The 27224-nt window shown below is 46.6% G+C and overlaps 3 protein-coding genes across 3 annotated transcripts in view; 1 reads left to right on the forward strand and 2 right to left on the reverse strand.

Annotated features, from left to right (window-relative positions):
- LOC147008116 (uncharacterized) overlaps positions 1–783 on the forward strand; it is an 8033-nt gene extending 7250 nt beyond the window's left edge. Inside the window, exon 2 of the mRNA XM_085865550.1 lies at positions 1–783. This exon is cut by the window's left edge and continues 1160 nt beyond it. Coding sequence (XP_085721676.1) covers positions 1–278 — 278 coding nt within the window. The 3' untranslated portion in view covers positions 279–783.
- Positions 784–2116: 1333 nt separating this feature from the next.
- On the reverse strand, positions 2117–4793 carry LOC147008117 (cyclin-dependent kinase 4-like). Its single transcript, XM_085865606.1, has 3 exons — positions 4721–4793; positions 4410–4545; positions 2117–2369 (listed from the first exon to the last, which is right to left on the reverse strand). Exons 2-3 carry the CDS (start codon positions 4542–4544, stop codon positions 2241–2243), a joined length of 264 nt encoding a protein of 87 aa, XP_085721732.1. The 5' UTR covers position 4545; positions 4721–4793; the 3' UTR covers positions 2117–2240.
- A 538-nt stretch (positions 4794–5331) lies between these two features.
- The window catches only part of LOC147008118 (cyclin-dependent kinase 6-like), a 31655-nt gene continuing 9762 nt past the window's right edge, over positions 5332–27224 (reverse strand). Inside the window, exons 2-4 of the mRNA XM_085865638.1 lie at positions 13886–14126; positions 6184–6319; positions 5332–5595 (exon numbers count right to left, since the gene is read on the reverse strand). Coding sequence (XP_085721764.1) covers positions 5332–5595; positions 6184–6319; positions 13886–14109 — 624 coding nt within the window. The 5' untranslated portion in view covers positions 14110–14126. The remainder of the gene's footprint in view (positions 5596–6183; positions 6320–13885; positions 14127–27224) is intronic.

Below are 27224 nucleotides of genomic sequence, written 5' to 3' on the forward strand. Positions count from 1 at the left end.
CTTCGGATGATGAACTTTCTTGCACGGACCAATGGTCGTCATCTGCGTTACCGTGTGGGGGTCTGCATGGTGAAAAGACCGTCGAGCCTTTGATGGCTACTCCAGACAATGATATCTGCGACCTGGAAGTTCCACTTGTTCAGGATCCCCGATGCGACGATCTGGGTCCATCGCTCGATCCAGACCCATCGCCTGATCTCGGTCCATCAGTGGATCTCGGTCCATCGCTTTTTGATGAAATGATGGGCGAAATGGCAAATAGTTGGGGAATAAAATAGAGTTGTCGTCCGTTACGTGGTCCCTGTACTCCCTGTACTTCCCTGTACTCGGTATAAGAGAAGAAGGTTGCTTCGTTATTGTTTTTAATTTTCGGTTTAACGACTCGCCATTGACATTGACATTCAATTGATGTCAATGACAATGATCTTTCCTTCCCTGATCTTCAGTATCCCCTTACAACTGTACCTAAAGAGATGACGTCACAGTTGCCTTTTGTTTGTTTAAATAATTTCGATGCATCAGTAGTTGTCCTTCGTCCACGTCACAGGACTTGACCTCAGATGTTGTCAAAGTGTCGGAATCACTTCCTCTTTTTCCTTCCTTCCCACACGTCCACCTGGTGCTCGAAAAGATCGTCTTACTCCCTCGTAGGGTCTTTCGATGGTCATTCAACAGCCGTTATCGTTGGTGGACGTTTCCCTCGTACAACCATCGTTGTTGCTTTTGCTTCACGCAATGCTCCTTGTACAGATCATTGATTGAATAAATTGATCATGTAACTGATTTCAGATGTTGATTTAATTTTCGGTGTTTCATCAATCATGGGATAAAATCATCAATCGATCGATTATAAATGTGGAACTGCATCCGTAGAGCGCGTAGTGTCACCTACTGGCGTGTTAATTCCGTTCACTGCAAACCCTGCGACGATGGCCCAATGCTATTTCATAACTGTATCATCCATACACCTGTGTATTGGCTTAACGGTCAAGGACAGCTGGCTTTAGATCCTCGGGTGTTGAGTTCAAGCCGCTGTCAAGCTGTTGAATTAACACCAGGTGGTGTTGACTCAGCCAGTCATCCTTCTGTGGTCGGCGAAATGAGTATCAGTGTGCTGGGAACAGGGGAATTGTGTCAACTGAGCAAGCAAAAACAATAAATGATGCAGCCAACCAGCCGCAGGCTACATACCAATAAATAAATCCATGCTCCCTATGATGTCACACACATTGCCATTATCTGTTGCTTTATCGATTGATTGATCGTTAGGATATTTAACAAGCACTTTTTTGCACATTAAGGCTAAATTGCATCAATTAAGATGAATATGAAACACAGGGTCAGGTCATGGACAAGTAATAATTCCCTCCTCACCATCCCCCAACCCCTCTTTCTCCCCCTTGGTGTTTGACCCCCGCCTGATGGAAGGGGTATCGACACCACATTTCGCTCCGGGAGGTAGCAGGTATCACTAGTCCGTACTTTTAAATACCGATTTGCTGTTTCACACTGAGTAACTGGGTAATGGCTTCAAACAGCATGTCTCAAAAAAAAATTTTTGGGGAAGATTGGCAGATTGAAGAAAGGTTTGGATGAATTGGGCAAAGAGATTGCTTCAACAATCGGATTTGAGACTTCCAGAAGACATGATCGAGCGACCTCCGAGTTATCCATGTGTCTTGTCAGAGTGGGTGAGATTCGTGAAATCCGATGTGACATCAGTGATGTAAAATCATCCCTAGTTTACCAGTAAGTACGATCATACACAAGAAGCAGGAAAACAGATTTCTGCAAATATCAGTAATGATCAAGATAATTAAAAGTGAATTTGTTTATTGGAGCAGGAACTCAAACAGTACACTTCTGATGTTGATATTGATACCCTGCCGAAGTCTACATTCAGAAAACGCGGAAATCATTCAGGCCAGCAATAAGCATCTGTTCACGCTCCTTTCCGACAGTGCTGCCAACTACGTCTGACTTGAGGGATGGCGGAGTTAGAGGGGGGAAGGAGGGATAAACCAGAAACTAAGGACAAAGGAAATAGCATCCTTTATTAAAAACACAAGGTTCACATGAAACACGAAAGAAGATCTCACTAAAAGGAAAGGTTATGAAGTTTAAGAGCATCGAAGAGACCAATCAGTTTCAAAGGAATCAGCATTTAAAATGTTGATAAAACTGAATAAAAGGGCAAGAAATCCCGAGTGCACGGACACTAGACCCTCTCGTCGAGGAGTTCAAGGGTCTTCACTTGTGGTCTTGCCGGATGCAAGATCTTCATTGGACCCATCAGTCTTGGAGAAGAAGTCATGCTGCATTGCGTCACTTGCAGTGACACGGGTTTTGGGAACGAAAGTCAGAAATTTCTGAAAAATAAGGGTGACCATAATTATACAACATGATCATCTGACATAATCATGCATTGGGGGGGGAGGGAGAGAGAGAGAGACAGAGAGAGAAAGAGAAAGACAGAGAGAGAGAGAGAGAGATCAGACAGAGAGAGACAGGCAGACAGAGAGAGACAGACAGAGAGAGAGAAAAAAGAGAGAGACCAGACAGAGAGAGACAGGCAGACAGAGAGAGAGAGGGAGACAGGCAGGCAAAGAGAGGCAGACAGAGAGAGAGAGAGACACAGACAGAGAGGGACACACAGGAAGAGAGAGACACAGAGAGAGAGAGAGAGACAGACAGAGAATGAGAGAGACAGAGAGAGAGAGAAAGACAGAGAGAGACAGACAGAGAGAGACAGACACAGACAGACAGAGAGAGACAGACAGACAGAGAGAGAGAAACAGAGAGAGGAGAGAGAGAGAGAGAGAGAGAGAGAGAGAGAGAGAGAGAGAGAGAGAGAGAGAGAGAGAGAGAGAGAGAGAGAGAGAGAGAGAGATCAGACAGAGATCAGACAGAGAGAGATCAGACAGAGAGAGACAGGCAGACAGAGAGAGACAGGCAGACAGAGAGAGAGACAGACAGAGAGAGAGAGAGAGAAAAAGAGAGAGAGACCAGACAGAGAGAGACAGGCAGACAGAGAGAGACACAGACAGAGAGAGAGAGAAATACAGAGAGAGAGAGAGAGAGAGAGAGAGAGAGAGAGAGAGAGAGAGAGAGAGAGAGAGAGAGAGAGAGATAGATATATATATATATATATATATATATATATATATATATATATATATATATATATATATATATATATATATATATACAGTAAATATATATATATATATATATATATATATATATATATATATATATATACAGTAAATATATATATATATATATATATATATACAGTAAATATATATATATATATATATATATATATATATATATATATATATATATATATATATATATATATATATATATATATATATATGGTGGGGGAGGATGTGGTGGAAAAGAAAAGCCGAATTAAAGCCAGAAGCACCAAATTGAATCGTTTTGTTATCAGTTCATGGCCCAGGGCTGGCAGGATAGACCACAGAGGTGCACTCTCTCCTCTGAGCTGTCCAGCTTGGGTTCGAATCCAGACCCAGCTGTAAACTACCATCCTGGTGTTTCACAGGTTGAACGAGGAATCTTCATGTGTGCCGTTCCTCAGATGGACATTAAGCAGGAGGACCCATCGGCCCAGGCTGGTAGTTAGTGGTTAATAATGCCTTTCGTGAGTCGGCGAATTATCTTCGACACAATCAACAAATTACTAATTCCTGCCAAAGTCACCTTCAGTCGAACGTCAGGCCTAGCCATCCGATTTATGAAAGACTTGGGACAAAAACGTTTGACCTGCTGACCCCACAAAAATATGGGAATAATTGGGTCCATTAAAGACTGGTGTACTCATGTTAATACGGTGCAGTCACTATTTGCCCGGCGTTATCTTAAGCATGTAACAGGTCGTATCATGATTACATCATCAGGTCATTACCGTCACCCATGGTGTTACTTCAGATAACTCCAACCCTGGAGGAAGAAAAATGCCGGCACCACATCAAACAAATCCATCATTGGTCATCCTTCATCCTCAGGGAATGTTTGGTGCAAATTCCAAACACGGAAGGAAATCAAACGACATCCAGACTGAACACATCGATTCGAAAGCATTGATTTTGAGGTCCAGCTGTCAACAGTGAGAAAGACCTTCAGATCTTCCTTCCCGACCGCTTGGCTTTCTTGGTTGTACTGCTCAAGCAGGTTCGGAGGGACTCTCGAGCTACCCGAGTTGCCTGCAGCGGGGAATCGGACCCGTGCATTGTGGGTCTTTAACATGCAGCATAAAACAGGTCGATGAAGACCCACCAATCGCACTTTTCCAACAGCAACGATGAACCACCACTGGTGGCCGTGAAACAGTCGGGACGAGTTTAACATCACGAGTGCGCCAAGACAAAGGGAACACTCACCAAGAGCAGATCCTTGGCGATCGGTTCGATCCCGGGCACCTGGACCCCGGTGGGTGGTTTCTCTCGTTGAACAAAGGACCAGCGAGGCAAAACAAAGTCGCTGGACCAGCAATCTTCGTCCGGTAACCCCAGCATGCTGCATGGTAGCAAGATGGTGGAAAAGCAATTGCAGTTTAATTTCACAGCTGGTTTTACCTGCACGCCAGGTGTATTCTTGAACTTGCTTTGCACTCTGCAGACAAGTTACAATCAAACGTGGGATTCAAAATCCTCTTTGTACCTGACGCAGGTGAGTTACACGAATAGCTTACTCAAATATCTGGGTCAGATGATCGATATCACAGTGTCCATCGAAGAGAGGCCTGCAAAGGGAGCAAAGGGCATCGACGACTGAATCTCAACGTTCCCCGATGCTGAAAGTGGCAAATTTGATTGGTCAAGTTGGTGTAAGATGACGTCATAATTTGTCCAAGTGCTGTGAAACTGGAGGTTTTTTTGAAAGAGCCAAGGAGGCGATTTTTGTTCCACAGTGTTCAAAGTATATAACTCAATTAAAATAAAATAAAGGTTTTAAAGGTTGGAGAAAAAAAAATAACTTTTTTCAGAAGTTTGCCGCCGTTGACGCACCATCTTTGACACCGCCTTATTTAACACCACCCTCGTTCTTCGTGGCTGTTGCGTCCTTCAAGACGTCCTTAAAAACAGTAAGTTTCGTGTTTGGAATGATTTGCAATTTCGTTTCGGAGTAGAGGCAGACAGAGTAAACAAATTATCTCGCTCCTCTCTGCTCACGCGCGATCGGGACAAATTCAGAGCCAAAGTGCTGCTCAACTGCAGGGCTCATCTTCCGATTCGTGTCCAAAATATCACGTTCGTCCCTCGATCACGGACTGACGTCTGTAGACGGACAAGAACCGATCGCTTAACCCCGCTTCGTGCGGGCGCACGGGGTCAAAAACAGGACCGAACATTCAGCCACAAGACGGACGGGAATTCTGAGACTCGCCAAGGTACGTACCACAGACGTGAGCGACTTCTGGAAGCTGTACATTTGAGCCAGGCCAAAGTCAGCAATTTTGAGCTGCCCACAAGTGGTCACCAAGATGTTCTGTGGCTTGAGGTCGCAATGCACCACCCGGTGCATGTGCAGAAAATCCAGGCCTTTCAGCAGCTGGTACATCATGTCCTGTGGTTATACCGGAAATGGGTGAACACGTGATTTACATCAACAAAGAACGACAACTCAATGTGGTTCACACGCTTGCGCAGAGCCGTACAAGCTGTTCATCCATGTAGACCTCAAGTGAGGTCCAGGTTCCCCTTTGTGGGAGTTGTTACGCTTCATCTGTGCTCCTGGAGGCTGCAGTGGGACCTCAGGCTACGGCGGTCAATGGTGTCTCTCAACGATACACATTGAAACTTCTCTCTTAAGAAACAGACAGGTGAGCAGCCTCTCAGTATTTCCCCCCCTCTTCCACCTGGCCTGTTACCATCGACGTGGCAATCTCCAGGTTTATGATCAAACCTAAGTCTAAGCTCTCCGCTCACCTCCACGTTTGGTGTCTCCTCCATGTCTATCCAATGTACCTCTTCCCTCGAATACGAAAAGCTGATCACCCACCAAACCATCATGACATCAGCCATTGTTAAACCAAACCTTTACCCAGGGTCATCCCCCAATGATTGCTAAAATATAACAAGGAGTCAGTACAAACACTTGTCACGGCGTGCACGGAATGGCTCTTCGTTGATGTGGATGTGTGGAGGAGGGTACCCGGATTCGAGTCTCCGACAGGCCAGGCGGTGAGACAAGTTCCAGTAACTTGGAGAGGTCGTGATCGATGAAGTCAAGCACCAACGACAGGCACACCGTTTTGTCTGTGACCTCGTCGAAAAACACGTCGAGCAATCTGCACAAACATACACAGACACAAAGATACACAGACACAAAGAACAATTGATTATTCGACTCGATTGCTTTTTCTATTATATAGTTTCTCTGAACGTCGACGTTGTCTTTGGTACAAGAAGCCTCACGTGCGTGTCACTCACCTCCGCAGGTGTGATTTGTCTTGATGAGTTTGTCCGTCTGTGACGTGACAAGTGCTGCACTTCCACGGACCTCGATTGTTGAAAGGAAATGTTTCCTTATCCCAAAAGATGCCCCACTCGGTGCTGTCCCTATCAAGATCCTCAGGTCTGTGTCACACATATCTTCACCATTCTTTCATTCAAAATCGTCACTTCCCCAGGTGAATGGCGCACACGTACACGACCATCCACGTGATCGAAAAGAAAATGGGACTCATCGGACCAGGCGACCTTCTTCCATTGCTCCAAGGTCCAGTTCCGACGCTCGCGTGTCCATTGTAGGCGCTTTCGACGGTGGACAGGGGTCATCATGGGCACTCTGACCGGTCTGCGGCTACGCAGCCCCATACGCAGCAGGGTGCGATGCACTGTAGATTGTGACACATTCCTCCTGTGACCACCATTAAAATTTTCTGTGACTTGTGCCACAGTACACCTTCTGTCGGTTCGGACCAGACGGGATAGCCTTCGTTGCCCTCGCGCATCAATGAGCCTTGGGCGCCCAACACCCTGTCGCCGGTTTGTGGTTTGTCCCTCCTCGGAACACTGTCGGTAGGTACTCACCACTGCTGACCGGGAGCACCCCACAAGCCTTGCCGTTTAAGAGATGCTCTGACCCAGTCGTCTGGCCATAACAATTTGGTCCTTGTCAAAGTCGCTCAGGTCTTTACTCCTGCCCATTTCTCTTGCATCCAACGCATCAACTGCAAGAACTGACTGTTCACTTGCTGCCTAATCTCTCCCACCCCTTGTCAGGTGCCATTGCAACAAGATAATCAATGTTATTCACTTCACCTGTCAGTGGTCATAAAGTTTTGGCTCATCAGTGTCTAAACACACATATATATATATATATATATATATATATATATATATATATATATATATATATATATATATATATATATATACAGTGGGGAGAACAAGTATTTGATACACTGCCGATTTTGCAGGTTTTCCCACTTACAAAGCACATTGAGGCCTGTAATTTTTATCATAGGACACGTCAACTGTGAAAGACAGAATCTGAAACAAAAATCCTGAAAATCACATTGTATGATTTTGAAATAATCAATTTGCATTTTATTGCATGAAATAAGTATTTGATACATCAGAAAAACAAAACTTAATATTTGGTACAGAAACCTTTGTTTGCAATTACAGAGATCAGATGTTTCCTGTAGTTTTTAACCAGGTTTGCACAGACTGCAGCAGGGATTTTGGCCCACTCCTCCATACAGATCTTCTCCAGATCCTTCAGGTTTCGGGGCTGTTGCTGGGCAACACAGACTTTCAGCTCCCTCCAAAGATTTTCTGTTGGGTTCAGGTCTGGAGACTGGCTAGGCCACTCCAGGACCTTGAGATGCTTCTTACGGAGCCAATCCTTAGTTGCCTTGGCTGTGTGTTTCTGGTCGTTGTCATGCTGGAAGACCCAGCCACGGCCCATCTTCAATGCTCTTGTTAAGCGAAGGAGGTTGTTGGCCAAGATCTCATGATATATGGCCCCATCCTTCCTCCCCTCAATACGGTGCAGTCGTCCTGTCCCCTTTGCAGAAAAGCATCCCCAAAGAATGATGTTTCCACCTCTATGATTCATGGTTGGGATGGTGTTCTTGGGGTTCTACTCATCCTTCTTCTTCCTCCAAACACGGCGAGTGGAGTTTAAACCAAAAAGCTCTATTTTGGTCTCATCAGACCACATGACCTTCTCCCATTCCTCCTCTGGATCATCCAGATGGTCATTGGCAAACTTCAGATGGGCCTGGACATGCGCTGGCTTGAGCAGAGGAACCTTGCGTGCGCTGCAGGATTTTAATCCATGACGGCGTAGTGTGTTACTTTTGGTTTTCTTTGACACTGTGGTCCCAGCTCTCTTCAGGTCATTGACCAGGTCCTGCCGTGTAGTTCTGGGCTGATCCCTCACCTTTCTCATGATCATTGAGGCTCCACGAGGTGAGATCTTGCATGGAGCCCCAGACCGAGGGAGATTGACTGTTATCTTGAACTTCTTCCATTTTCTAATAATTGCGCCAACAGTTGTTGCCTCCTCACCAAGCTGCTTGCCTATTGTCCTGTAGCCCATCCCAGCCTTGTGCAAGTCGACAATTTTGTCCCTGATGTCCTTAGACAGTTCTCTGGTCTTGCCCATTGTGGAGAGGTTGGAGTCTGATTGATTGAGTGTGGACAGCTGTCTTTTATGCAGATAACAAGTTCAAACAGGTGCAGTTAATACAGGTAATGAGTGGAGAATGGGAGGGCTTCTCAAAGACAAAACTTACAGGTCTGTGAGAGCCGGAATTCTTACTGGTTGGGAGGTGATCAAATACGTATTTCATGAAATAAAATGCAAATTAATTATTTAAAAATCATACAATGTGATTTTCAGGATTTTTGTTTTAGATTCCGTCTTTCACAGTTGAAGTGTACCTATGATAAAAATTACACACCTCTACGTGCTTTGTAAGTGGGAAAACCTGCAAAATTGGCAGTGTATCAAATACTTGTTCTCCCCACTGTGTGTATATATATATATATATATATATATATATATATATATATATATATATATATATATATATATATATATATATATATCAATACCCACCCACATCTCTCACCTGTGAAAAGAGGGACTAGCCAATCAGCTCTCACCTCATCAACTCGACACAGACGGCTCGGATTATATAAACAATTGACACCTCCAAAACTCCTCTTGCCGAAGAAGCTGCATAAAGCAACCCAAGAAGGCATACACAAGGTAAGCACTTTGCTGTTTCAAACTGTTCCCCAAGTTGGCTTTATGGTTGTGTTGTGGAGGAACTCAGACGGATGGTTGTTCTGTGCAGATTATGTGGTTTGCTCACCATAAGTCAGGTGTGTCTGATTGTGTGTGTGTGTGTGTGTGTGTGTGTGTGTGTGTGTGTGTGTGTGTGTGTGTGTGTGTGTATACACATATACATATATATATATATATATATGTATATATATATATATGTATATATATATATATATATATGTATATATATACATATATATATATATATATATATATATATATATATATATATATATATATATATATATATATATTAGTCGTGTATGTATGTTTGTCCTCTTATAACTCGAGAACTACGCATCACAGAGCAAAACTAGTCATATTCGGAATCAGCACGTCACAGAGGTATGACAGCACACCTTAGATGTTTAAAAAACCGAAAAAAACATCGTCGATTTTTTTTGGCCGTTTCAATTTTTCTGCCGCAATTGATTGTTTTTTCCGCGTCGCGACTTTTTTATTCACAACCTGATCAAAATAAGACAAAGACAGACCAGTGGACGGACAGACCAGTGGACGGACAGACCAGTGGATGGACAGACCAGTGGACGGACAGACCAGTGGATGGACAGACCAGTGGACGGACAGACCAGTGGATGGACAGACCAGTGGACGGACAGACCAGTGGACGGACAGACCAGTGGACGGACAGACCAGTGGATGGACAGACCAGTGGATGGACATACCAGGGAACGTTTACAAAGTTTCTGATCAAAATTAGACTTTGTGATTTTCGATGCCCTGAAGAAGGAAGAGCTCTATTGGTCCCAAGGCAACTGCAGCTCAGCAAAAAATACACACTAATAGACAACAGGAGACTGAAGAGGAGCAAGATGTCAGGCTAAACGAACAGGCACAGCAGCAACAACAGCAGCGACCAAATGATACTGAAGAGGAGTGATGAGCCAGGCTCAATAAACAGGCACATCGGCAACAACAGCGGCGAGCAAATGAGACTGAGGAAGAGTGTGATGCAAGACTTGAGGCAATGCGTCACCGCACTGCAGAGGCACGAGCACTGGTCCGGGCACAAGACTACAACAATGCCAACAGGGTGGCAATCACGTATGACCCGGCTGACCCAACAAGTCATGCAGACATTGGCCGAATGGACCAAGTCTGCACCCACTGCTCTGCTTACAAGTTCAAGGGAGAGACCAAGGGTGTGGGCTGCAGTGATGGCAAGGACGTCCTTGAGCCCTCTCCTGCCCTTCCTCCCTTGCTGAAAGAACTTCTCTCAGGCGAAGGTCCCCTCACTTCCTTGACAACATTCGGACATATAATGGCAGCTTTGCGATGACGAGCTTTGGGCACAAAGAAGCTGAAGTCCAGGGCTGGAACCCGAGCTTCCGGATCCAAGGTCAAGTGTTCCACCGCATTGGCAGCTTGCTCCCGCCTGAAGAGGGCCAGCCAAAGTTCCTACAGGTCTACTTCCTGGACTCACACGTCAAGGAGCTGGCTGCCAGGAACCACAGCGGCCTCAAACCACACGTCCTTGAGATGCTCACAAAGTGGTTTCACGAGAATAACCATCTGGTCCGTGAGCTCAAGACTGCAAGAGATGTACTTGCGGAAATGCTCCAGGGAGGACGAACGCTGCACAGCACCTTCAATATCCCACTCGACACGCACCTCAAAGAGCAGCCAACATGCAGCATCAAGCGTGGAACAGCATTGGCCAAGGTCATCAATGTTGCTGCTACCATCATTGAAGATGAGGCCCCGATGACTCACAAGTCAGCCGATGATGCTGAAGACCGCACACTGCAGGACATCACAGGAGTCCAGCAACCCATGGGAGGCATCCCCACACTGCTCTGCGGAGACTTCCGGCAGATCCTTCCAGTGATCAAGAGAGGCACCAGATCCAACATTGTCAACGTCAGCCTGAAGACGTCCTACCTGTGGTGCCATGCGATTGTCAAGCACCTGACCACCAACATGCGAGCTCACCTCTCTGGCGATGAAGGGGCCACCAACTTCTCCAAGCTGCTCCTGGAAATTGGCAATGGACAGATCCCATTTGCGGCCGAACCAGACAGGATCGCAATTCCTCCTGGACTGGGCAAGGTCGTCTCCACACTGGATTTGCTCAAGGCTGAAGTCTACCCTTGCTTGACCACAAATGGAGTCAGGTCTGAGTGGCTGGCTGAGCATGCAATTCTCTCTCCGACAAACACCAACGTCAACCAGCTCAACAACTGGCTCATGGGACAGTTCCCCGGCGATGAGAGGATCTATAAGTCTGTGGACAGTACCATCTGCGACGAGGAGGCAGTCAGTTACCCTGTTGAGCTGCTCAATTCTCTCGAGCTGTCAGGAATGCCACCACACCTCTTCAAGCTGAAACTCGGTGTGCCCATCATGATCCTGCGAAACATGGAGCTCCCCAAGACCATCAATGGCTCCCCAAGACCATCATCAAATGCTGCATCATAATGCATGCCCATGTCATTGAGGCCACCATCTCCTGTGGACCATACAAAGGAGAAGTCATCATTCTGCCGAGGATTCCGCTCATTCCGTCCGACTCCGAGCTGTCTTTCCAGTTTCACCGACTCCAGTTTCCCTGCAAGGCATGCTTTGCGATGACGATCAACAAGGCTCAAGGTCAGACGTACAAGGCAATCGGTGTCAACCTCTCTGTCCCGTGCTTGTCCCACGGCCAGCTGTATGTGGCTGCCTCTCGGACCGGCAGCGCAGTAAAGCTCAGCATCCTGGCACCCAACAGTCAGACACACAATGTGTCTGATGTCTGATGACGAACGCTGACAACGACAACAAAATGTGAAATGTGTCCAAATTAATTGTGACATATAAATGTGATACATATTAAGCACAACAGTTTACCCCTTTCTTATTCCTGTTTTCCCCGGGCAATGCCGGGTACTCCAGTTAGTATTGTTACGAATCTGGAAGCCATTTGCACGCAACAGCCAGAGTCCCCGCAGTTCAGTTATTTCGATAAGTATGTGTTTATAGTTCGGGTCCAGTCCCTATGTTTAATGGGTGATTAAGTGTATGTGCGCTGTGTTATTTTTTAGTTATAATTAATATCCAACAACAACAACAACAACAACATCCTCCTTCGCTCCTGCCGCCATCGGCCTTCCTCACGCGCATGCGTGCCGAGCACAGACGTGGGCGGGGCTTCCATCGGCTCAGATCAGAGCCCCACTCCAAAAAAGGGCATGGAGTGTTTCCTCTGCCCAATGAGCGAAGGGCGAGCATCGCACGTGCGCCCCAGCCAATGTGAAGCCAGAACGTCCAAAAAAAAGAAGGTCTCGACAGAAACGACAAAGAAAAGAGGATCGAGTGGTGCGCGAGGAAAGGAAACCACCGTGGTGGTTTGTGTTGGAGCGCGCGGGCTGGTGGTCGGAGCGTCCAACTTCCCCGCCAATAATCCCGGGCTCCACAGGAGCAGGTCGGCAAGCCGCACGACGCGGCCAGGTACACCACGGAACTCTGTCCCCCCAGTTGAACTATCCTCCTCGGCTGGAGGACCGAATAAAGACCCAGTGGGGTCCATTTCTTTTTGGATGTGTGTGTGTGTGTGTGTGTCTGTGGGCCCAGTCTTTAAGTCGAAACGGTATTAGTGCCTTACATCATTGTCCATTTGATTATATTCGGTGTAACACTGCTCTTTGTCTCCCTCCCCCCATTATAAATAAACCCCGTGTTAAATGTTCCAGCTCGTTGCCTGTCGTTTCCATGATTGACCCAGTATGGTTCAGGCTTGAGAATTAGGGAGGCCGATTGTGCCGTAAATTGCTCATTTGGTCCAGCAGGCTTTGGTCATCCCCGCTCGGTTACGCCCGATCCGAGTCGGTAACAGCGACTCGGTTCGGACAAAGTCAGCCGAGGGTGTGGCTTCCCCGGTAGTTCGACGGCGTGGGTACTTTGGTAAATTAGAATTAGAAAATTATCCCTCCCCCACGCCGACTAAATATTGGCATCCACGGTCCATTAAGGGACCCGTGACCTTCGGAGTTATCCGAAGGTTACAACCTTCAATTCCGGTGTTCGGTGGGAGACGGCCCAACTGCTCCATCTGGCGGTCGTCCTCGCCACCGAACCCGGCACCACAACAGCATATATATATATGCATGTTTTGAGTGATTCAACTCTTAAAATTAATTGTTAAAAGAACCTGTGAGTGAATTTTCTTCTGCACCGCACACCTCGTCTCCTTTCCTCCTCGCTTCTCCAGTTTGTGGAACCTACTTCCAGAGGCTGTTCGACCCCACCCTGCCTCCAGGGCTTCAAGCATGTGGAGCACCACCATCTCATGTCAGCACAAATCACTGCACATGGTCTTTATTAACCCCATTAGCCTACCTCACCAAACTCAACCCTCTTAATTGCAGGTTGGTGTATTTCATTCGCTCATCTTTCTTCTCTTTTCCTGGTCTTTCATTCTCTTGCTTGATCTGTCAATCTGTTACTCCACTGCACTTTGGCTTTTTAACCTTTACCTCCTCGCTCTTCCATTAGCTTCGATCATGCGAAGTATGCAGGTGACGATGCAGGTGCATCGTGCATCGCTTACCGCACAATGTTGGGATGCTCAAACGACTCGAGATGGCGCAGCAGAGCAACTTCTCGCAGAATGCAGGCTGGAACCCCGTCCCCGTAGGTGGGCATACGTATCTTCTTGACAGCGACGATCTGTCCATTCACAAGGTCCTGGGACTTGAAGACCGTGCCGTGTGCACCGCATCCGATCGTGGAAATATTCTTGTAGCGTTTCTGTTTATCCTCCGACGTCTCCATCAATCCCTTATTCGCACCTGCAACATTACAGGTGGGAGACATGACACAAAGGTCAGGCAAAGTACCAACACGTGTTTGGCTCATTAAACACTTTGGATCAGTCCTGAAGGTCTTGGTGATTGATACAAAGGCTCCTGGGTGGTCGAGGTTACAGCTGTAAAAGATCAAAAATTTAACCTTGACAATGACAGTCAGGCTTGACCCCAAAACGTTCCATTTTCACCCAAACAAATTGATTTTTAATCCAGAAGAGCCAGAAAAGATGGACAACCCGACCAAATAGTTTGGTGAACATAACCAAGAAAAAGATGGTCAAGATGACCAAATATTGTTGGGTCAAAAATACCCTGAAGATATGTAAATTTATTATTTATTTATTTATTTTTGTATGCATTGTCGAGGCTCGAAAAGAGCGAAAACACAGAACATATTATTACAGGAGCGGGAGACAAGAGGGGCGGGAGAGGGAAGGACAAAACTTTACAGTGTAAAGAAGGTGCAACAGGGACTTTCAGGTCCTTACACGACAGGGACTTTCAGGTCTTTACATTACAGGGACTTTCAGGAAGGAAAACAGGGAATTTGAAGGAGGTGGGTTTGGAGTTGGTTAACGGGGGTAGAAAAGATCATGGTTTTGGATGGGGGAAGATATGAGATGGTGGTGAACAGTTGTTTTGAAGACCTGGAGGGAAGAGTGGGATTGAAGAGAGTGTGGGAATTTATTCCAAAGGCGGGAAAAAAGAGGAATGAAAGAGTGAAGGTGAGCAGTGATTTGTGACTTTGGTAGTTTCACCAGAAGGGGGTTGCTGGCGGACCTTCAGTGCTCTGCGGAAGTATAGAGGGGGGGGCAGATCACAGACAGAGCAGGGGGAGCAAGGCCGGAGAGGAGACGGTAAAAGATAGAAAGTCCACCGACCTGCCCCAAAGACTTAGCTTCATCGCAAGAGATACCACTGATCCGAAATGCCTTGGTTTCCACAGCGTGAAGCCGAGATAGGTGTGAGGCAGGAGCACCAGCCCAGAGCGGAGAGCAGTACTCCATCAGGGTTCAGATGAAAGCTTTGCATGTCGTCAGGAGCTCAGGTGGACCGAGGAAGGACTTTGCACGACGGAGGATTCCCAGTCGGCGATTGGATTTGGAAGCCAGGTTGGAGATGTGGCTTTCCCGGGAAAGATCATGGCAGATAGTGAGACCCAGAAGCTTGGATGAAAGGGAAGCTGTGGCCTGCCGATCAGAGGGATCACAGATGGTACGGCAGAGGGTGGAGTTATCAACAAAGAGATATTTTGCCAATTCGATAATATGATGAAATAGTTGAAATTGGACCGAAACGGTCGTTGTCCTAAGGCTTGTCGTGGAGCTGAACACACAAATCACACACAGACGTGTACACAGATAAATGAGACAACACCTGTCACAACTTCAAACAAACACAGTCAGAGCTGGAGGTGGGGGGAGTAGGGGAGGGGAGTGACGTCATTCCGTGGGGAGTAATGAAGTTGGAATGCCCTCCTCGCCATGGTTGTTTGTCCATAATCTACTCTGTCCTCCAAGTAAACGGTGAGTATCAAGCAAGGAAGTAGCACGTACCATTATGAGGAAGGAAGCAGCATGTACCATGATTAGGAAGGAAGCAGCACGTACCATTATTAGGAAGGAAGCAGCACGTACCATGATTAGGAAGGAAGCAGCACATACCATGATTAGGAAGGAAGCAGCATGTACCATTATTAGGAAGGAAGCAGCATGTACCATGATTAGGAAGCATTACGTACCATTATTAGGAAGGAAGCAGCACGTACCATGATTAGGAAGGAAGCAGCACGTATCATGATTAGGAAGGAAGGAGCACGTACCATTATTAGGAAGGAAGCAGCACGTACCATGATTAGGAAGGAAGCAGCACGTACCATGATTAGGAAGGAAGCAGCACGTACCATGATTAGGAAGGAAGCAGCACGTACCATGATTAGGAAGGAAGCAGCACGTACCATGATTAGGAAGGAAGCAGCACGTACCATGATTAGGAAGGAAGCAGCACGTACCATGATTAGGAAGGAAGCAGCACGTACCATGATTAGGAAGGAAGCAGCACGTACCATGATTAGGAAGGAAGCAGCACGTACCATGATTCGGAAGGAAGCAGCACGTACCATTATTAGGAAGGAAGCAGCACGTACCATTATTAGGAAGGAAGCAGCACATACCATGATTAGGAAGGTTATGAAGCAGCACGTACCATTATTAGGAAGGAAACAGCACGTACCATGATTAGGAAGCAGCAAGTACCATGATTAGGAAGGAAGCAGCACATTCCATGATTAGGAAGGAAGCAGCACGTACCATGATTAGGAAGGAAGCAGCACGTACCATGATTAGGAAGGAAGCAGCACGTACCATGATTAGGAAGGAAGCAGCACGTACCATTATTAGGAAGGAAGCAGCACGTACCATGATTAGGAAGGAAGCAGCACGTACCATGATTAGGAAGCAGCACGTACCATTGATTAGGAAGGAAGCAGCACGTAGCACTCCATGATTAGGAAGGAAGCAGCACGTACCATGATTAGGAAGGAAGCAGCACGTACCATGATTAGGAAGGAAGCAGCACGTACCATGATTAGGAAGGAAGCAGCACGTACCATGATTAGGAAGGAAGCAGCACGTACCATGATTAGGAAGGAAGCAGCACGTACCATGATTAGGAAGGAAGCAGCACGTACCATGATTAGGAAGGAAGCAGCACGTACCATGATTAGGAAGGAAGCAGCACGTACCATGATTAGGAAGCAGCACGTACCATGATTAGGAAGGAAGCAGCACGTACCATGATTAGGAAGGAAGCAGCACGTACCATGATTAGGAAGGAAGCAGCACGTACCATGATTAGGAAGGAAGCAGCACGTACCATTATTAGGAAGGAAGCAGCACGTACCATGATTAGGAAGGAAGCAGCACGTACCATGATTAGGAAGGAAGCAGCACGTACCATGATTCGGAAGGAAGCAGCACGTACCATTATCAGGAAGGAAGCAGCACGTACCATTATTAGGAAGGAAGCAGCACGTACCATGATTAGGAAGGTTATGAAGCAGCACGTACCATTATTAGGAAGGAAGCAGCACGTACCATGATTAGGAAGCAGCAAGTACCATGATTAGGAAGGAAGCAGCACGTACCATGATTAGGAAGCAGCACGTACCATGATTAGGAAGGAAGCAGCACATACCATGATTAGGAAGGAAGCAGCACGTACCATGATAAGGAAGGAAGCAGCACGTACCATGATTAGGAAGGAAGCAGCACGTACCATGATTAGGAAGGAAGCAGCACGTACCATGATTAGGAAGGAAGCAGCACGTACCATGATTAGGAAGGAAGCAGCACGTACCATGATTAGGAAGGAAGCAGCACGTATCATGATTAGGAAGGATGCAGCACGTACCATGATGAGGAAGGAAGCAGCACGTATCATGATTAGGAAGGATGCAGCACGTACCATGATTAGGAAGGATGCAGCACGTATCATGATTAGGAAGGATGCAGCACGTACCATGATTAGGAAGGAAGCAGCACGTACCATGATTAGGAAGGATGCAGCACGTACCATTATTAGGAAGGAAGCAGCACGTACCATGATGAGGAAGGAAGCAGCACGTATCATGATTAGGAAGGATGCAGCACGTACCATGATTAGGAAGGAAGCAGCACGTACCATGATGAGGAAGGAAGCAGCACGTACCATGATTAGGAAGGATGCAGCACGTACCATGATTAGGAAGGAAGCAGCACGTACCATGATTAGGAAGCAGCACGTACCATGATTAGGAAGGAAGCAGGACGTACCATGATTAGGAAGGAAGCAGCACGTACCATGATTAGGAAGGAAGCAGCACATACCATGATTAGGAAGGAAGCAGCACGTACCATTATTAGGAAGGAAGCAGCACGTACCATTATTAGGAAGGAAGCAGCACGTACCATGATTAGGAAGCAGCACGTACCATGATTAGGAAGGAAGCAGCACGTACCATGATTAGGAAGGAAGCAGCACGTACCATGATTAGGAAGGAAGCAGCACGTACCATGATTAGGAAGGAAGCAGCACGTACCATGATTAGGAAGGAAGCAGCACATACCATGATTAGGAAGGAAGCAGCACGTACCATTATTAGGAAGGAAGCAGCACGTACCTTTATTAGGAAGGAAGCAGCACGTACCATGATTAGGAAGCAGCACGTACCATGATTAGGAAGGAAGCAGCACGTACCATGATTAGGAAGGAAGCAGCACGTACCATGATTAGGAAGGAAGCAGCACGTACCATGATTAGGAAGGATGCAGCACGTACCATTATTAGGAAGGAAGCAGCACGTACCATGATTAGGAAGGAAGCAGCACGTTCCATGATGAGGAAGGAAGCAGCACGTACCATGATTAGGAAGGAAGCAGCACGTACCATGATTAGGAAGGAAGCAGCACGTACCATGATTAGGAAGGAAGCAGCACGTACCATGATTAGGAAGGAAGCAGCACGTACCATGATTAGGAAGGAAGCAGCACGTACCATGATTAGGAAGGAAGCAGCACGTACCATGATTAGGAAGGAAGCAGCACGTACCATGATTAGGAAGGAAGCAGCACGTACCATGATTCGGAAGGAAGCAGCACGTACCATTATTAGGAAGGAAGCAGCACGTACCATTATTAGGAAGGAAGCAGCACGTACCATGATTAGGAAGGTTATGAAGCAGCACGTACCATTATTAGGAAGGAAGCAGCACGTACCATGATTAGGAAGCAGCAAGTACCATGATTAGGAAGGAAGCAGCACGTACCATGATTAGGAAGCAGCACGTACCATGATTAGGAAGGAAGCAGCACGTACCATGATTAGGAAGGAAGCAGCACGTACCATGATTAGGAAGGAAGCAGCACGTACCATGATTAGGAAGGAAGCAGCACGTACCATGATTAGGAAGGAAGCAGCACGTACCATGATTAGGAAGCAGCACGTACCATGATTAGGAAGGAAGCAGCACGTACCATGATTAGGAAGGAAGCAGCACGTACCATGATTAGGAAGGAAGCAGCACGTACGATGATTAGGAAGGAAGCAGCACGTACCATGATTAGGAAGGAAGCAGCACGTACCATGATTAGGAAGGAAGCAGCACGTACCATGATTAGGAAGGAAGCAGCACGTACCATGATTAGGAAGGAAGCAGCACGTACCATGATTAGGAAGGAAGCAGCACGTACCATGATTAGGAAGGAAGCAGCACGTACCATGATTCGGAAGGAAGCAGCACGTACCATTATTAGGAAGGAAGCAGCACGTACCATTATTAGGAAGGAAGCAGCACGTACCATGATTAGGAAGGTTATGAAGCAGCACGTACCATTATTAGGAAGGAAGCAGCACGTACCATGATTAGGAAGCAGCAAGTACCATGATTAGGAAGGAAGCAGCACATTCCATGATTAGGAAGGAAGCAGCACGTACCATGATTAGGAAGGAAGCAGCACGTACCATGATTAGGAAGGAAGCAGCACGTACCATGATTAGGAAGGAAGCAGCACGTACCATTATTAGGAAGGAAGCAGCACGTACCATGATTAGGAAGGTTAGGAAGCAGCACGTACCATTATTAGGAAGGAAGAAGCACGTACCATGATTAGGAAGCAGCACGTACCATGATTAGGAAGGAAGCAGCACGTCCATGATAAGGAAGGAAGCAGCACGTACCATGATTAGGAAGGAAGCAGCACGTACCATGATTAGGAAGGAAGCAGCACGTACCATGATTAGGAAGGAAGCAGCACGTACCATGATTAGGAAGGAAGCAGCACGTACCATTATTAGGAAGGAAGCAGCACATACCATGATTAGGAAGGAAGCAGCACGTACCATTATTAGGAAGGAAGCAGCACGTACCATTATTAGGAAGGAAGCAGCACGTACCATGATTAGGAAGCAGCACGTACCATGATTAGGAAGGAAGCAGCACGTACCATGATTAGGAAGGAAGCAGCACGTACCATGATTAGGAAGGAAGCAGCACATACCATGATTAGGAAGGAAGCAGCACGTACCATTATTAGGAAGGAAGCAGCACGTACCATTATTAGGAAGGAAGCAGCACGTACCATGATTAGGAAGCAGCACGTACCATGATTAGGAAGGAAGCAGCACGTACCATGATTAGGAAGGAAGCAGCACGTACCATTATTAGGAAGGAAGCAGCACGTACCATTATTAGGAAGGAAGCAGCACGTACCATGATTAGGAAGGAAGCAGCACGTACCATGATTAGGAAGGAAGCAGCACGTACCATGATTAGGAAGGAAGCAGCACATACCATGATTAGGAAGGAAGCAGCACGTACCATTATTAGGAAGGAAGCAGCACGTACCATTATTAGGAAGGAAGCAGCACGTACCATGATTAGGAAGCAGCACGTACAATGATTAGGAAGGAAGCAGCACGTACCATGATTAGGAAGGAAGCAGCACGTACCATGATTAGGAAGGAAGCAGCACGTACCATGATTAGGAAGGAAGCAGCACGTACCATGATTAGGAAGGAAGCAGCACGTACCATGATTAGGAAGGAAGCAGCACGTACCACGATTAGGAAGGAAGCAGCACATACCATGATTAGGAAGGAAGCAGCACGTACCATTATTAGGAAGGAAGCAGCACGTACCATTATTAGGAAGGAAGCAGCACGTACCATGATTAGGAAGGTTATGAAGCAGCACGTACCATTATTAGGAAGGAAGCAGCACGTACCATGATTAGGAAGCAGCACGTACCATGATTAGGAAGGAAGCAGCACATACCATGATTAGGAAGGAAGCAGCACGTACCATGATTAGGAAGGAAGCAGCACGTACCATGATTAGGAAGGAAGCAGCACGTACCATGATTAGGAAGGAAGCAGCACGTACCATGATTAGGAAGGAAGCAGCACGTACCATGATTAGGAAGGAAGCAGCACGTACCATTATTAGGAAGGAAGCAGCACGTACCATGATTAGGAAGGAAGCAGCACATACCATGATTAGGAAGGAAGCAGCACGTACCATGATTAGGAAGCAGCACGTACCATGATTAGGAAGGAAGCAGCACGTACCATGATTAGGAAGGAAGCAGCACGTACCATGATTAGGAAGCAGCACGTACCATGATTAGGAAGGAAGCAGCACGTACCATGATTAGGAAGCAGCACGTACCATGATTAGGAAGGAAGCAGCACATACCATGATTAGGAAGGAAGCAGCACGTACCATGATTAGGAAGGAAGCAGCACGTACCATGATTAGGAAGCAGCATGTACCATGATTAGGAAGGAAGCAGCACGTACCATTATTAGGAAGGAAGCAGCACGTACCATGATTAGGAAGGTAAGGAAGCAGCACATACCATTATTAGAAAGGAAGCAGCACGTACCATGATTAGGAAGCAGCACGTACCATTATTAGGAAGGAAGCAGCACGTACCATGATTAGGAAGCAGCACGTACCATGATTATGAAGGAAGCAGCATATACCATGATTATGAAGGAAGCAGCACGTACCATGATTAGGAAGGAAGCAGCACGTACCATGATTAGGAAGGAAGCAGCACGTATCATGATTAGGAAGGAAGCAGCACGTACCATGATTAGGAAGGAAGCAGCACGTACCATGATTATGAAGCAGCACGTACCATGATTAGGAAGGAAGCAGCACGTACCATGATTAGGAAGGAAGCAGCACGTACCATGATTAGGAAGGAAGCAGCACGTACCATGATTAGGAAGGAAGCAGCACGTACCATTATTAGGAAGGAAGCAGCACGTACCATGATTAGGAAGGAAGCAGCACGTACCATGATGAGGAAGGAAGCAGCACGTACCATGATTAGGAAGGAAGCAGCACGTACCATGATTAGGAAGGAAGCAGCACGTACCATGATTAGGAAGGAAGCAGCACGTACCACGATTAGGAAGGAAGCAGCACATACCATGATTAGGAAGGAAGCAGCACGTACCATTATTAGGAAGGAAGCAGCACGTACCATTATTAGGAAGGAAGCAGCACGTACCATGATTAGGAAGGTTATGAAGCAGCACGTACCATTATTAGGAAGGAAGCAGCACGTACCATGATTAGGAAGCAGCACGTACCATGATTCGGAAGGAAGCAGCACATACCATGATTAGGAAGGAAGCAGCACGTACCATGATTAGGAAGGAAGCAGCACGTACCATGATTAGGAAGGAAGCAGCACATACCATGATTAGGAAGGAAGCAGCACGTACCATGATTAGGAAGGAAGCAGCACGTACCATGATTAGGAAGGAAGCAGCACGTACCATTATTAGGAAGGAAGCAGCACGTACCATGATTCGGAAGGAAGCAGCACATACCATGATTAGGAAGGAAGCAGCACGTACCATGATTAGGAAGCAGCACGTACCATGATTAGGAAGGAAGCAGCACGTACCATGATTAGGAAGGAAGCAGCACGTACCATGATTAGGAAGCAGCACGTACCATGATTAGGAAGGAAGCAGCACGTACCATGATTAAGAAGCAGCACGTACCATGATTAGGAAGGAAGCAGCACATACCATGATTAGGAAGGAAGCAGCACGTACCATGATTAGGAAGGAAGCAGCACGTACCATGATTAGGAAGCAGCATGTACCATGATTAGGAAGGAAGCAGCACGTACCATTATTAGGAAGGAAGCAGCACGTACCATGATTAGGAAGGTAAGGAAGCAGCACATACCATTATTAGAAAGGAAGCAGCACGTACCATGATTAGGAAGCAGCACGTACCATTATTAGGAAGGAAGCAGCACGTACCATGATTAGGAAGCAGCACGTACCATGATTATGAAGGAAGCAGCATATACCATGATTATGAAGGAAGCAGCACGTACCATGATTAGGAAGGAAGCAGCACGTACCATGATTAGGAAGGAAGCAGCACGTACCATGATTAGGAAGGAAGCAGCACGTACCATGATTAGGAAGGAAGCAGGACGTACCATGATTAGGAAGGAAGCAGCACGTACCATGATTAGGAAGGAAGCAGCACGTACCATGATTAGGAAGGAAGCAGCACGTACCATGATTAGGAAGGAAGCAGCACGTACCATGATTCGGAAGGAAGCAGCACGTACCATTATTAGGAAGGAAGCAGCACGTACCATTATTAGGAAGGAAGCAGCACGTACCATGATTAGGAAGGTTATGAAGCAGCACGTACCATTATTAGGAAGGAAGCAGCACGTACCATGATTAGGAAGCAGCAAGTACCATGATTAGGAAGGAAGCAGCACATTCCATGATTAGGAAGGAAGCAGCACGTACCATGATTAGGAAGGAAGCAGCACGTACCATGATTAGGAAGGAAGCAGCACGTACCATGATTAGGAAGGAAGCAGCACGTACCATTATTAGGAAGGAAGCAGCACGTACCATGATTAGGAAGGTTAGGAAGCAGCACGTACCATTATTAGGAAGGAAGAAGCACGTACCATGATTAGGAAGCAGCACGTACCATGATTAGGAAGGAAGCAGCACGTCCATGATAAGGAAGGAAGCAGCACGTACCATGATTAGGAAGGAAGCAGCACGTACCATGATTAGGAAGGAAGCAGCACGTACCATGATTAGGAAGGAAGCAGCACGTACCATGATTAGGAAGGAAGCAGCACGTACCATTATTAGGAAGGAAGCAGCACATACCATGATTAGGAAGGAAGCAGCACGTACCATTATTGGGAAGGAAGCAGCACATGCCATTATTAGGAAGGAAGCAGCACGTACCATGATTAGGAAGCAGCACGTACCATGATTAGGAAGGAAGCAGCACGTACCATGATTAGGAAGGAAGCAGCACGTACCATGATTAGGAAGGAAGCAGCACATACCATGATTAGGAAGGAAGCAGCACGTACCATTATTAGGAAGGAAGCAGCACGTACCATTATTAGGAAGGAAGCAGCACGTACCATGATTAGGAAGCAGCACGTACCATGATTAGGAAGGAAGCAGCACGTACCATGATTAGGAAGGAAGCAGCACGTACCATTATTAGGAAGGAAGCAGCACGTACCATTATTAGGAAGGAAGCAGCACGTACCATGATTAGGAAGCAGCACGTACCATGATTAGGAAGGAAGCAGCACGTGCCATGATTAGGAAGGAAGCAGCACGTACCATGATTAGGAAGGAAGCAGCACATACCATGATTAGGAAGGAAGCAGCACGTGCCATTATTAGGAAGGAAGCAGCACGTACCATTATTAGGAAGGAAGCAGCACGTACCATGATTAGGAAGCAGCACGTACAATGATTAGGAAGGAAGCAGCACGTACCATGATTAGGAAGGAAGCAGCACGTACCATGATTAGGAAGGAAGCAGCACGTACCATGATTAGGAAGGAAGCAGCACGTACCATGATTAGGAAGGAAGCAGCACGTACCATGATTAGGAAGGAAGCAGCACGTACCACGATTAGGAAGGAAGCAGCACATACCATGATTAGGAAGGAAGCAGCACGTACCATTATTAGGAAGGAAGCAGCACGTACCATTATTAGGAAGGAAGCAGCACGTACCATGATTAGGAAGGTTATGAAGCAGCACGTACCATTATTAGGAAGGAAGCAGCACGTACCATGATTAGGAAGCAGCACGTACCATGATTAGGAAGGAAGCAGCACATACCATGATTAGGAAGGAAGCAGCACGTACCATGATTAGGAAGGAAGCAGCACGTACCATGATTAGGAAGGAAGCAGCACGTACCATGATTAGGAAGGAAGCAGCACGTACCATGATTAGGAAGGAAGCAGCACGTACCATTATTAGGAAGGAAGCAGCACGTACCATGATTAGGAAGGAAGCAGCACATACCATGATTAGGAAGGAAGCAGCACGTACCATGATTAGGAAGCAGCACGTACCATGATTAGGAAGGAAGCAGCACGTACCATGATTAGGAAGGAAGCAGCACGTACCATGATTAGGAAGCAGCACGTACCATGATTAGGAAGGAAGCAGCACGTACCATGATTAGGAAGCAGCACGTACCATGATTAGGAAGGAAGCAGCACATACCATGATTAGGAAGGAAGCAGCACGTACCATGATTAGGAAGGAAGCAGCACGTACCATGATTAGGAAGCAGCATGTACCATGATTAGGAAGGAAGCAGCACGTACCATTATTAGGAAGGAAGCAGCACGTACCATGATTAGGAAGGTAAGGAAGCAGCACATACCATTATTAGAAAGGAAGCAGCACGTACCATGATTAGGAAGCAGCACGTACCATTATTAGGAAGGAAGCAGCACGTACCATGATTAGGAAGCAGCACGTACCATGATTATGAAGGAAGCAGCATATACCATGATTATGAAGGAAGCAGCACGTACCATGATTAGGAAGGAAGCAGCACGTACCATGATTAGGAAGGAAGCAGCACGTATCATGATTAGGAAGGAAGCAGCACGTACCATGATTAGGAAGGAAGCAGCACGTACCATGATTATGAAGCAGCACGTACCATGATTAGGAAGGAAGCAGCACGTACCATGATTAGGAAGGAAGCAGCACGTACCATGATTAGGAAGGAAGCAGCACGTACCATGATTAGGAAGGAAGCAGCACGTACCATTATTAGGAAGGAAGCAGCACGTACCATGATTAGGAAGGAAGCAGCACGTACCATGATGAGGAAGGAAGCAGCACGTACCATGATTAGGAAGGAAGCAGCACGTACCATGATTAGGAAGGAAGCAGCACGTACCATGATTAGGAAGGAAGCAGCACGTACCACGATTAGGAAGGAAGCAGCACATACCATGATTAGGAAGGAAGCAGCACGTACCATTATTAGGAAGGAAGCAGCACGTACCATTATTAGGAAGGAAGCAGCACGTACCATGATTAGGAAGGTTATGAAGCAGCACGTACCATTATTAGGAAGGAAGCAGCACGTACCATGATTAGGAAGCAGCACGTACCATGATTCGGAAGGAAGAAGCACATACCATGATTAGGAAGGAAGCAGCACGTACCATGATTAGGAAGGAAGCAGCACGTACCATGATTAGGAAGGAAGCAGCACATACCATGATTAGGAAGGAAGCAGCACGTACCATGATTAGGAAGGAAGCAGCACGTACCATGATTAGGAAGGAAGCAGCACGTACCATTATTAGGAAGGAAGCAGCACGTACCATGATTCGGAAGGAAGCAGCACATACCATGATTAGGAAGGAAGCAGCACGTACCATGATTAGGAAGCAGCACGTACCATGATTAGGAAGGAAGCAGCACGTACCATGATTAGGAAGGAAGCAGCACGTACCATGATTAGGAAGCAGCACGTACCATGATTAGGAAGGAAGCAGCACGTACCATGATTAGGAAGCAGCACGTACCATGATTAGGAAGGAAGCAGCACATACCATGATTAGGAAGGAAGCAGCACGTACCATGATTAGGAAGGAAGCAGCACGTACCATGATTAGGAAGCAGCATGTACCATGATTAGGAAGGAAGCAGCACGTACCATTATTAGGAAGGAAGCAGCACGCACCATGATTAGGAAGGTAAGGAAGCAGCACATACCATTATTAGAAAGGAAGCAGCACGTACCATGATTAGGAAGCAGCACGTACCATTATTAGGAAGGAAGCAGCACGTACCATGATTAGGAAGCAGCACGTACCATGATTATGAAGGAAGCAGCATATACCATGATTATGAAGGAAGCAGCACGTACCATGATTAGGAAGGAAGCAGCACGTACCATGATTAGGAAGGAAGCAGCACGTATCATGATTAGGAAGGAAGCAGCACGTACCATGATTAGGAAGGAAGCAGCACGTACCATGATTATGAAGCAGCACGTACCATGATTAGGAAGGAAGCAGCACGTACCATGATTAGGAAGGAAGCAGCACGTACCATGATTAGGAAGGAAGCAGCACGTACCATGATTAGGAAGGAAGCAGCACGTACCATTATTAGGAAGGAAGCAGCACGTACCATGATTAGGAAGGTTAGGAAGCAGCACATACCATTATTAGAAAGGAAGCA

This window comes from Eptatretus burgeri, chromosome 21 (assembly GCF_056783735.1).
Source record: "Eptatretus burgeri isolate ZD-2024b chromosome 21, Ebu_testis_v1, whole genome shotgun sequence".
Taxonomy (NCBI): Eukaryota; Metazoa; Chordata; class Myxini; order Myxiniformes; family Myxinidae; genus Eptatretus; species Eptatretus burgeri.